The 12691-nt window shown below is 32.9% G+C and overlaps 1 protein-coding gene and 1 pseudogene across 1 annotated transcript; both read left to right on the top strand.

Annotated features, from left to right (window-relative positions):
- The first annotated feature begins 704 nt into the window (after positions 1 to 704).
- On the top strand, positions 705 to 1166 carry LOC109180675. Its single transcript, XM_019330362.1, has one exon. It carries the CDS (start codon positions 705 to 707, stop codon positions 1164 to 1166), a length of 462 nt encoding a protein of 153 aa, XP_019185907.1.
- An 8807-nt stretch (positions 1167 to 9973) lies between these two features.
- LOC109180677 lies at positions 9974 to 10581 on the top strand (annotated as a pseudogene).
- The last annotated feature ends 2110 nt before the right edge of the window (positions 10582 to 12691 follow it).

Genomic DNA, 12691 nt, shown 5'->3' with positions numbered 1-12691 from the left:
CTAAAATAAGAACACAAAGCTAAGGTTTCTTAAATAAGAACCTTTTGACTTCTCAATGTAACATTTTCCATTATGTCACCATTAAGTGGTGCAAGTTAATAGGTCATTTATGGCCATAATGTTGTGGTTTGAAACTGAAGTAACGGTTTCCATTACTTAACCTATAATGATGGCACGTAGGTTATATATATGTATGGTCCTCCCACTGCTCCTGTGATTTTGTGACTACACCATCTAGTTGAACAGGAGACCAAGTGGTAGACAAAACACCAGAGTTCCTTACGATTCTTGAAGCAATGTTATAGAGATGGCAACTATGGCTGGAGATGCTCGATCATATGCTTCCGCTATCAATGTTAGATTACATGTATAATACATGTATTGATTTGCATATTTCTAACATTTAGTAGTTCAAAACACCATATTTCTAACATTTGGTTGTGTGGCGCACTTTGTCGGCTGCACTTCGATCACAACGCAAGATAGTTCTAAATGTGACATCCAGTGGTATTGCATCATTATTAATGACTGGAGGGCGCACTGCGCATTCACGATTTGCACTACCGATTATTGTGAATGAGGATTCCACGTGTAATATATCCCAAGGGAGTGATTTAGCTGAACTGATCATCAAATGTAGTTTAATTATTTGGGATGAAGCTCCTATGATGCATAAACACTGTTTTGAAGCATTAGATAGAACGATGCGGGATTTGTTACGATTTACAAATCCATTGTGTCCTAATTTACCATTTGGAGGGAAGACTATTGTACTAGGAGGTGATTTTCGCCAAATATTGTCAGTGATACCAAGGGGTGGTAGACAGGATATTGTTGGTGCTGCTATTAATTTTTCGTATTTGTGGGCTCATTGTACGGTTTTGAGATTGACACAGAATTTGAGATTGCAGAGTGTTGGTACTGATGATTTAAGGCAAGAGTTATCTACTTTTGCTAATTGGATTGCTTCAATCGGTGATGATGAAGCTGGTGGACCAAATGATGGTGACGTAGAGGTTCCCATTCCACATGAGAATTTGTTGCATACAAATGGTGATCCATCCAAGGAATTGTGGAAAGTACATTTCCTATGTTTCGAGAACAACAACATGACGCTGATTATTGAATTGGTCGAGCAATTTTGGCACCAACTCTTGAAGTTGTAGACGAAGTTAATGCGTATATGACCAACTTGAATATTGCCGAGTGTAGGACCTATTTAGTTCTAATTCAGTCTGCCCCACCGAGAGTATCTCTGATGTTGTGGCTGGGTTACACACTCCGGAGTTATTGAACGGGCTAAAATGTTTTGGGTTACCAAACCATTGCTTAACATTGAAGATTGGGTCTCCTGCTATGTTGCGAAATATTGACCCTTCAGCTGGGTTGTGTAATGGTACATGATTAATTATTACAAGATTAGCAGACCACGTTGTTGAAGCAAAGCTCTTATTTGGGAATGCAGCAGGCTCTAAAGTTCTGATCCAGCGTCTGTCCCTAACACCATCTGACAGTAAATTGCCCTTCAAATTTCAAAGGAGGCAGTTCCCGCTTATGCTATCCTATGCAATGACAATAAATAAAAGTCAAGGACAAACACTTTCTACTGTTGGCCTACTTCTGAGAAAACCTGTTTTTGTACATGGCCAACTATATGTTGCATTGTCTAGAGTCAGTTCACCAAGAGGGCTTAATTTACTCATTTGCAATGAAGATGGAAAGTGTGCTTCTTCAACGATAAATGTTGTGTACAAAGAAGTGTTTAATAATTTATAACAACTACATATTATTAAATCTTTGTTATAAATTGCATGATATTTTGGTGATCTTAGTAATTATTTACTATTTTTGCAATCGTATATGTACAATTATGTGTAACTATATACATGTCTGTGTGTGTGTGTGTGTGTATATATATATATATATATATATATATATATATATATATATATATATATATATATATATATATATAATTTAACTATTTATAAATTTCTTTATTTATTTTCATACCGTGCAACGCACGGGTGGACTACTAGTATAATTATAATAACCATGCAGTCACACATTTCATGTATGCATGTATCTGCATGTTATTACTTAATAAATAATCAATCATGTTATAGATCATGAGTTTAAATTTAACGCACTGACCTATGTATTGCTTCTACCGGCATATATGCACCTCATCTATAAATAGAAAGTATAAAATTTATGCTATTAAAGGTTAGAAATTGTTTTTTTTTTTAAGGTTAGAAATTCGTAACCTAGCTCCAATATATCATTTGTTAGATCAAACACATTTTATTATGCCAAAAGTTATAGTTAGTAGTAAGGGTTAATTCCACCAGAGGTCCCTTGTCTTTGGTGGCAATTCCAAATTTAGTCCTAGACTATCGATTTTTCCATTTAACATCGCAGACTATTGTTTTTTGGATCGAGTCTCACCAGCGGCAGTGTGGGAGCTACCTCTCAAAGTGAGGGGGGTTCCTTGTGCGCAGTGAGCAAAGGTCTAGCTTCTGAGGTTCATGTTCAGTTGAGTTACCATGATTTACATCCTCCCAAATGCTCTGTCGAGTTGGGGTTCAACCTTTTGGAAGAATGAATTCCGTTTTCCTTTTCCCGGCCTAATACTTAGCCAATTTGTTTAATTAATTACTCATTAAATTAATGTTTTGCGGATTTGGCATGGCCTGGTGAAGGAGCGTTATGCTGTGCACCATGCATGGTGCGCACAGATGCAAAAAGACGTTGTTTTAACGTCGACTTAAAAAAAATCCATAACTTCATAATTATACATCCAGAATTGCATAACTACACATCCATAAGTTCATAACTATACGTCCAGAATTGCATAACTATACATTCATAACTTCATAACTATAAATCCAGAATTGCATGCATAACTACACATCTATAACTTCATAACTATACATCCAAAATTGCATAACTACACATCCATAACTTCATAACTATAAATCCAGAATTGCATGACTACACATCCATAACTTCATAACTACACATACATAACTTCATACCTATATATCCAGAATTGCATAACTATACATCCATAACTTCATAACTATAAATCCAGAATTACATAACTACACCATGCATAATTACACATCCATAACTTCATAACTATAAATCCAGAATTGTAAAACTACACATCCATAATTTCATAACTAAAAATCCAGAATGAATGAACTAAAAATCTAGAATGAATGAACAATATAATGTTGTTGCTGGGAATCGAAACTAGATTTTTTTAAGTGGGACGCACCATACATGGTGCACACGGATGCACAACATAATTTGACCCTGGTGAATAATGTGGGTTAAATTCCTCACGAAGGTTGGGGTTTAATCAATGCAATCATTATTGCATGGACCATGGTCCACACAATTGTGTGGACCATAAATAAAAAGTATATTTTTAATATATTAATGGTACATTATTTATGTACGTAAGGTACATTTTTTGAAAGTACATTTTTAATATACTAAGGGTGCATTATTTTATATAATGTATCTTCAGTACAAAAATAATGTACCTTCAGTACAAAAATAATATATTTTTAATATATTAAAAATGTACCTGATATTCATGGTCCACACAATTGTGTGGAACATGGTCCATGCAATAATTTGCCTAATCCATGAGTCTTTGATAAAAAATAAATAAGTCAATATATAAAAAAGAAGAATATGAAGAAGATTAAGGGTGTGTTTGGTTGATGGGTTTTGCTTATAGGAATGAGTATGAAAGTGATTGTTATTGTTTGGTTGATAAGTTTTTAGAACACTATTATGAGTTTCGAATACCCCATCAATTGAAAAACTCGTACCCAAATAAAATAAGGGTTGCATTCCCTTGTTCATTCTCAAGCACTACTATTATTAGTAACCATTTTCATTCCACCATACTACCAAACATGTTAAATACTTTCACCAAAACCCATTACCATTACCAAGTATTTGATACCCATTGCGATTCCGATTCCCATATGTTAACCAAACACACCCTAAATCCAAATTTCGGCAATCAGATGAGAGTAAGGGATGGAATTGATAATTTGGAGTATTGAATGGATAATTTGGAGTGTTGGATGGATTTCGAGTATTGAATGGATAATTTGGAGTGTTGGATGGATTTGGAGTATTGAATGGATTTGAAGTGTTGGATGTGTAAGATTTTCCCTTGATAATATATATTATATATTATATATTATATATTATATATTATATATTATATATTATATATTAGGACCTTAATTAAGTGGTGCAAGTTGACTAGGCCAATTTTATGCATTATGACCTATTAAGGTAGCTTGTTTTGGTTTTCTATTAATTTTGAGCACATTTTAGTCTTATGTGTCTCTGAGACTTTAGAACCTATTTTAAACAAGCGGGTCATTAAAGTATGTCCCACCATTTTGATTGATATTTTAATAATAATTATGGCTCCTTATAACATGTTTATTAAGTTTTAATTATTACTAACTACCATATTTTGGTATTCATCGTTGGTAATAATATTAAGTTTTGGGCTATTTCAGTACTAGATCATTTATCGTTCATGTTATAATTCACTTAGGCCATTGAAGTTTGTGAGCCTAATTTGAGTGATTAAGTGCTATAATCATTGTCTTGGCCTGTTTTGAGACATTATATTAAGGATTTAAAGACTTAATTGTTATTTTGGCCATTAAGAATTACAAACTATTATTTAAGTTGATTAATTTTTAATCTATCAATAGTTTTCCAGGGCCTTAATAATAATATTAAGTCTTTAATTTTATGTCAAAAGCAATATAGTTGGTATATTGTCTGTATAATTAATTTGGTTATTACCTTAACTTCAATCTCCCTAAGTATTATAATAGTCATGGTTAATTATTATGTGGTAAATTAAGATTAGTATTTGGCATTCTTTAATTACAATTTTTGCCTTTATTGTATTTATTATTAATTGGCATTATTAATTACTGTTATTAAGTTTAAGGGATAATCTCATTTATTACCTTTCATAATAATTATTATTTCATGGTAATCTGCTATATTTGGTACATTGGCATGATTACCACTTCATTTTACATGACTATTAATGTTGGTAATTAAGTCCTACCAATAAATTTTTAAATGTACCATTGGACGCTGCATCGAGGCTACTGACACCGACAGTGAAGATGTGAGAGTTTTGGAGTTTTTATTCTCTTGTGGATCATCATCGTTGTTAGCGCAATGGGGAGATGCGGTTTGCATTATTAAGGTTAGCCATTAATTATCTTCTAGGGTTATTATTGATAATTAGTGCTACAATTACAGTTAACCGCTAATTTGGACTAGTCACATATTTTATCTTTAGAAAAATGGAAACATTAAAGTGCATTACCATACTTTAATTTGTCATTACTAATGTTAATAGTGATTATAATGTTACTTATTGCTATTAATAATTAATTAATGATAACACTAATATTGTTATGGTATTCAGATATGTATCTTAAACTGTTTCCAAATAAATTTATGTGACAATATTCCAGTCATAAAATAATTTTCTTGACATTAAGATTTTTCGGACTTCAAATTTTATTAAGTTTTCAAAATTTTATCCAAAAACGTTTATAAATTTTAGCGGTTTTAACCATTGTTTTTCCATATTTAGTCTCCTACTTAATGTGATAATATTATTATGGCTATTTATTGCTATTTTGATTATTTGCAATTTTTTCATTAATAATAATAATTTTATCAACTGGGTTATGGAGAGTGATTTTGAATCAATTTAGTAATCTTGGAAAAACATATTTTCTAGGCAATAACTATTGCCATTTATTCCATAGTTCATTTAGTTATTTGAATTATGATTTTAATTCTGATTGTCCATATTTGGTTAAGTATGAATAAATTAATATTTGGTGTAAATTCATATTCTTTAGTTGGTTCATATTCTCTAGATTGTTTTATGCATTCGATCACATTAGGTGCATAATATTAAGTTTAATTATGCAATTAGGGTTTATGAGAATTTGATTTACAAATGATAGCATATCTTTTTGGTTTGATATTGTTTGAAGATCGAGTTAATTCTACTGGAGATCCCTTGTCTTTGGTGGCAATTCCAAATTTAGTCCCATACTATCTTTTTGCCACTTTAAATCTCAGACTATTATTTTTTGGACACTTTTAGTCATTCTCATGATTGCTTTCTTGTTTTAGTAAGGGCATTTTTGTCTCTTCATATTTTTCTTCTGTTATTTTTCCAATTTCAGCCAGTTTAATTGGTTTAGAACTTTAGGTAACCTCTGATTTTTAGTAACCATATTTTTCAACCAATTTTTAGTAAAGTCCTAAACCAATTAAACTCGTTGAAACCAGAAAAATAACAAAAGAAAAATATGAAGAGACAAAAATGCTCTTTCTAAAAATAGAAAAAATCATGAGAAGGACTAAAAGTGTCCAAAAAATGATAGTCTGGGATGTAAAATGGCAAAAACGATAGTCTGGGACGAAATTTGGAATTGCAACCAAAGACAAGGGACCTCCGGTGGAATTAACTCTTGTTTGAATTTGTAAATTTAGTTATTTCTCATACATTTGATCTTTATGCATTAAAACATTTTACTATGGGCTTACAGTTTAAAAAAAAAATTAAAGTATATATCCAGTACATTATTATTCAAAATGTTGGGTCTCTTTTAGTTTGGACTCATTGGTGTTTGAATATTAAGTTTATACTTTGAAATCTCATATTGCATTGTAAATTGCTTTAAGTTATGTAATTTATTTGAAATATATGAGTTTAATGTTTAATTTTATGCATATTTGTCCTAAGCATAATATTATGTTTTAAATTATGCAATTTTATTACGCCTTTAATGCATAAATTTATGATGGAATTATATTAGTTCCTTATTAAGTTGGACTTATGCATAAACTTTAGTTGCGGTAGTGTCTGAACTTTAGCATGTTTAAGCCGTTAATTTCGTTCACCATTTAAGCTTTAATCATAGGTGAACCATACAGTTTACTGGTGTATACCCTACAGTTTTAGGTTCATACCCCCAAACAGTTATACATTAAGTATATATGAATCGGTGAGGCATACTAGTTTTAATGGTCATGACTTAAGAACATCGTGTGCCACTAGTCTTCTTAAATTGATACTCTAAGGAATTGGTTTTCAATAAGACTTAGTCTCTAACCACCTTTCCTGGGAGTATATTTATTTCTTCCCATCACAATTTGATATAATCTGTTTCATACAATTTTTAAGTATTTCTTGCCAATGTGATTTTATTTCGGTTCATTAAAGAATAGCCAAAGCATCTTTAATTTACTGAAATATCTTGAGTTTTCAATCTTGGTTAATTAAGGAAATGCTACAGCATATTCAGCTACCTAAGATTGTTAAGTTTCAATCACATAAAGTTTAGGCAATGAATTGATAATTGTCTAGTGATCTTATAATTTTAATTTGGTTTGGAGTAGCCACAACATCCTTAATCAGTTAAAATTATATATTAAGCGGTTTATTTTGATCACATAAAGTTTTGGACATATCTTTTGTGATTAATTGTATGTAATATGATGGAATTTAGCGCACAGGCAATTTCGTTATATTTGTATAATTAATTAGGATGAAATACTAGACTATGGTCATAATTTAGCCCACAGGCAATTATGTATCGAAATGTAGTTGAATAGTTTATCAGTGATGATAGAAATAAATCAATTTATTTATTTTATGGTTATTATTTGTAAATAATTTCCAATTCTATCATGAAGTTTAGTTTTATGATGTAAACTTTAGATCATATTTCTTAATTTGCCCACAGAGATTAAGAAAAGGAACATGATCTCTTAAGTTTATTTTTATCATAATGGTTGTAATGAATCTTATTGAATAAAACTTTAGTTTACAGGCAAGTTTTATGTCACTTGATTCTTCAACTCATTTGATAATGATTTCATCATAAATAAAATATTTCAGTTGGATCTAATTGAGTAAAACTTTAGCCCATAGACAAGTTTTATGTCACTAGATTCTTTTGGCTCTTTAGCAGTTGTGAAAAATATTATCATAAGGGTTTCTTAATTGGATTTAATAGAATTAAAACTTTAGCCCACATGCAAGTTTTATGTCAATAAATCCCTCAACTCATTAGATGATAATTTTATCACAATTTCTTAAATTTATAAATTTAGCCAATTATAATTCTAAGTTTCATGGTTTGCATTGGCAAAACATGTATTCAGTCACTTCCCAAAATTTTGCAACTTTTATTAATTGATCCACGAATCTTGCTCGGTTCTTCGGACTAACCGTAGTAAGTTACGTGATTTGACATACATCTTTTGGGTTCCATTAATAATAAAATGTATCTTTGAGCCAAATTCTAACTTGGTTTTGGAAGATGTATTTTGCTTTTTTAGTATGTCCAACTATGGTGGGGAATTATATCTTCATTATTTAGTTGGACTTTAATTGGAACCAATTGATTATTTAGTATGTCCAACAAATGGTGGGGAATTATGTCTTCATTTGTTAATTGGTCAAATCAATTATGAGTATGTATATTATTAAGTTCACTTTATTAATTTCGCTGAAGAATATCTTAATTAGTGGGAGTGATCATTTAGAAAAAGATAGATCATTGAGATACTCCACTAAAGTTTATGGATTTAATTGTCTTCATACATCTAAAATTGAATTGTATGTCGAACAATAAGTCCAAAAGATTCCACAATTATTAATTTTGTATTTGTTCATATAAATTCATAAGTTCAAATTATTGAGCATTTGGTTGTGCAACATATTTATGAAAATGTTGTAACAATATTAAGAATTTATTAGAACAAAAACATTTAACGACTTGTGGTGCACTGTCATTTAATAAATTCTTCAGTGATTAATAGAGTCTTTAGTTTCTTTAAAATTGATCCTGGGTCATTTTGATTTGTAAGGCTCAAAACAATTTTGTGAGACATATAAGTAAGACTCGTTATGTTTAGTTCGTTTAAAGTGAACATTGAAGTTATTTGGGAAGTTATGGTGTATGATTAAGATTCCAAATTTATGGACTTAGACCTTTGTTTATTGTCTAAGTTATTGGAATGCTTCTATGACTTGACTATCTTTCGGCTATTTTTGATGAGTGGAAGTGACAGACGTGTCAACTCCAAGCTCTTAACTGTTAGAGGTAGTGCTTAAAGTTAACTTATAAAGAAGTCATAGAATATAGTTAGCATTATGCTAACATTAAGAGATCTCTACTTAAGGCATGCTTCTAAAGTTTTAGAGATCATGCAGTATACTCTTTGTACAATTTGGATGGTTTCTCTTTTCAGTTGTGCACATATATTATTTTGAGAAACATCCCTTAAGGTATAAAGAATAAACATTGGGTTTGTTCATAAAGGACCTAAGTTGGAGAATTAAAATGCATGTGACCATAATGGATACTACTCTGATTAAATAGAGGACATGTCACTATGATTCGTGGGGTTTTATTCTTCGACGAAGGTTGTGTTAGTACTTGCACCGGCCAAGTGGGAGAATGTAAGATTTTCCCTTGATAATATATATTATATATTATATATTAGGGCCTTAATTAAGTGGTGCAAGTTGACTAGGCTTATTAAGTGGTCTGGTTAGACTGAATAATAACTAGAAGTTGTTAGCCTTAGTTGCTTAATATAAACCTGCATTGATGAGATACAAGTTTATGGATTAGATAGTACATTCAGTTACGGTACTCACACTGCCCAGTAGACACCAATACACCACGTGAGGCAAAACATGACTAACTGTTAAGAGGCAACACAACAGGAACATCAACTCAACTGTGGCTGGAGATCAACACCGTTATTGCTTCCGCTCATACGAGGTCAGATCTCTCGTATACTAATATTGAGTATAGTTAGACTATTTATAGACTTGGATTATTGGAACAATATATACTTCATCGCTTCATCTCTTTTATATCATATCAGTAATTCCATTACACAGAGAAGGAAAAAATGGGGTTTCTCAAAGTTTCAGTTTTCATTGTATGCATGCTTGTCTTTGAGATGGCTGTGTGTTGCAACGCCCAGAACTAACCACAAGACTACCTCGACGCCCACAACGCCGCTCGCGCCGCCGTGGGCATCCAGCAGCCCATAACGTGGGACACGCAGTTGGCAGCGTATGCTCAAAGCTACGCTTACCAGAGGTCCAGCGACTGCAGACTCATCCACTCCGGCAGCCAGCAGTACGGCGAAAACATAGCCGCGGGCGGTGGCTACTACTCCTCCTTGACGGGGAAGGCAGCGGTGGCCGGTGGGGATGTGGGTTAACGAGAAGCAGTACTATAATCACCCCACCAACTCCTGCCAAGCGCCGGCGGGGAAGTCGTGCCTGAACTACACGCAGGTGGTTTGGAGGAACTCCGTGAAGGTGGGCTGCGCTAGGGTTCGGTGCACCAACGGTGCCGGATACTTTGTCACCTGCAACTATTCTCCTCGGGGCAATTGTGTTGGCGAGAGCCCCTACTAAACTTACTCATATACATATTATGTATCCCCATGAAATTATAATAACATGTAGTCACACAAAATTGCATGCATGTTATTTTTTTTTTTTTTTTTTTGAAAGGAAAGGATATCATTAAAATCAAGAGATTAAGTGTTCAATACAAGAAGGAATAGTAGAAAACCAATTAAAATGATCAGTATGAGAACTAGCAGCTCTAGCCAACATATGAGCAAGTTTATTCACTGATCGATTAACATAATGAATAGACACTGATTCAAAGTGTCTTTTTAGAGACCGGCAATACTTGAGAACGCAACCTGTATAAGAATAGTCCCGTGATTCATTTTCGAAAAACTTACACACCATCTGACAATCTGATTTGAGCACAATGTTGCGCCAGCCATGTTCAAGAGTCCAGGAAAGAGCTTCTTTAACGGCAAAGGCCTCCGCAAGATGGGGATCATTGAGGCAACGAATTGGACCGCTCCTCGCAGCAACAAAACCACCATTGCTATTTCGACATACAATGCCATAAAACCCATCGGTGCCACCTTGCGGGAGAGCAGCATCAACTTCAACCACCAATGTCGAAGGAGGGATGTTTTCTGCCACATGTGAAGATTCAGGCACATTCCGAGTTTGGGTGTTGTGGATATGTCCCAATCCATGTGATCCTGTAGTTAATTGGGTTTGCCATTCAATAAAGCAGCTTGTAGCCATTCGAATAATTTCCTCTACTGGCCACATCTTTCTACTCCAAACCCATTCATTTCTTCTCTTCCAAATACACCAACAAGTGGCAATGCAACGCAACAATTTATTATGATCAGATTGCTTAAAAAGTTTCGAAAGCCAAGCTTCAAAACTCAAGTCAGCATGCAGATCCGTAGAATCCAAGATACCACCCCATGCACCAGTAACTTGAGAACATTCCAAAAAAAGATGATTTAATGATTCTGGACATGCATGACAAATAGGACACAGAGTGTCAATATTCATACCTCTACTGGAAATTAATAAATAATCAATCATGTTATAGATCATGAGTTTAAATTTAATGCACTGACCTATGTATTGCTTCTACCGGCATATATGCACCTCATCTATAATTGGAAAGTATAAATTTTATGCTATACTAAATGTTTACACCAAAAGTTATAGTTAGTAGTAAAGATATACACTATTTTATTTTCATATACCGCCACATTTTCGAGAGGTTAAAAGTGTTGGACTAGACCCTTCAAGGCTCCGTCTAACAATCATTAGTCATCTGATGGACTTGATGACCCTTAGCTTCACCCGTCTTTGCTCAATAATAAATATCAAAGTAATCAATAATTATGCACCTGCAAGATTAAAAGTCCGACCTATCAAAAGGCAGGCATATAGGTGTTGAAGAGGTTAGAATCATACTTCGAATAATTTTAGCATGCATAATTATCCAAATTTATCAAAGATTATTACTCCAATCTGTAATTTACTGTCTTGAGTATGCTGGTTTTCCATCTATTTTTCACATTGGAAATAGAAAAAACTAGTGTTAATATAAGAAGAAAATTTTATTTCATTATTATTTACAAACAAGTTTGCATGTGTACGTTACGTTACTGTGGCTTCAGTGAGAGCGAAACGCATTAAAACAAAAGAGATAGTTTGATAAAAAATAAAACACTTAAAAGTATAGTCATAACTAGGACTATGTGGTCTAATGGTACCTAAGTTTGGACTTCCGTTTGGAAGATTGTAAATTCGAGCCTCAGTGGAGGTGTTATTGGCTCTTTGTGTTTCAGTAGGTTGAGAAAGTATATGAACAGATGCTACATTGTAATAGAGCTAGTAGCAATCAAAAGTATAGTCATAAATACATTATAAACACATCTCATTATTAATAAAACACTTAAAAGTATAGTCATAACTAGGACTATGTGGTCTAATGGTACCTGAGTTTGGACTTCCGTTTGGAAGATTGTAAATTTGAGCCTCAGTGGAGGTGTTATTGGCTCTTTGTGTTTCAGTAGGTTGAGAAAGTATATGAACAGATGCTACATTGTAATAGAGCTAGTAGCAATCAAAAGTATAGTCATAAATACATTATAAACACATCTCATTATTAATATAAAAGAAAGTTATATATATGTGTAAATCTCACAATTAATTAATACGAAGTAT

Source organism: Ipomoea nil, unplaced genomic scaffold, assembly GCF_001879475.1.
Source record: "Ipomoea nil cultivar Tokyo-kokei standard unplaced genomic scaffold, Asagao_1.1 scaffold1031, whole genome shotgun sequence".
Lineage (NCBI taxonomy): Eukaryota > Viridiplantae > Streptophyta > Magnoliopsida > Solanales > Convolvulaceae > Ipomoea > Ipomoea nil.
The sequence above is the reverse complement of the archived record's forward strand: the minus strand, read 5'-3'. Positions and strand labels throughout refer to the sequence as shown.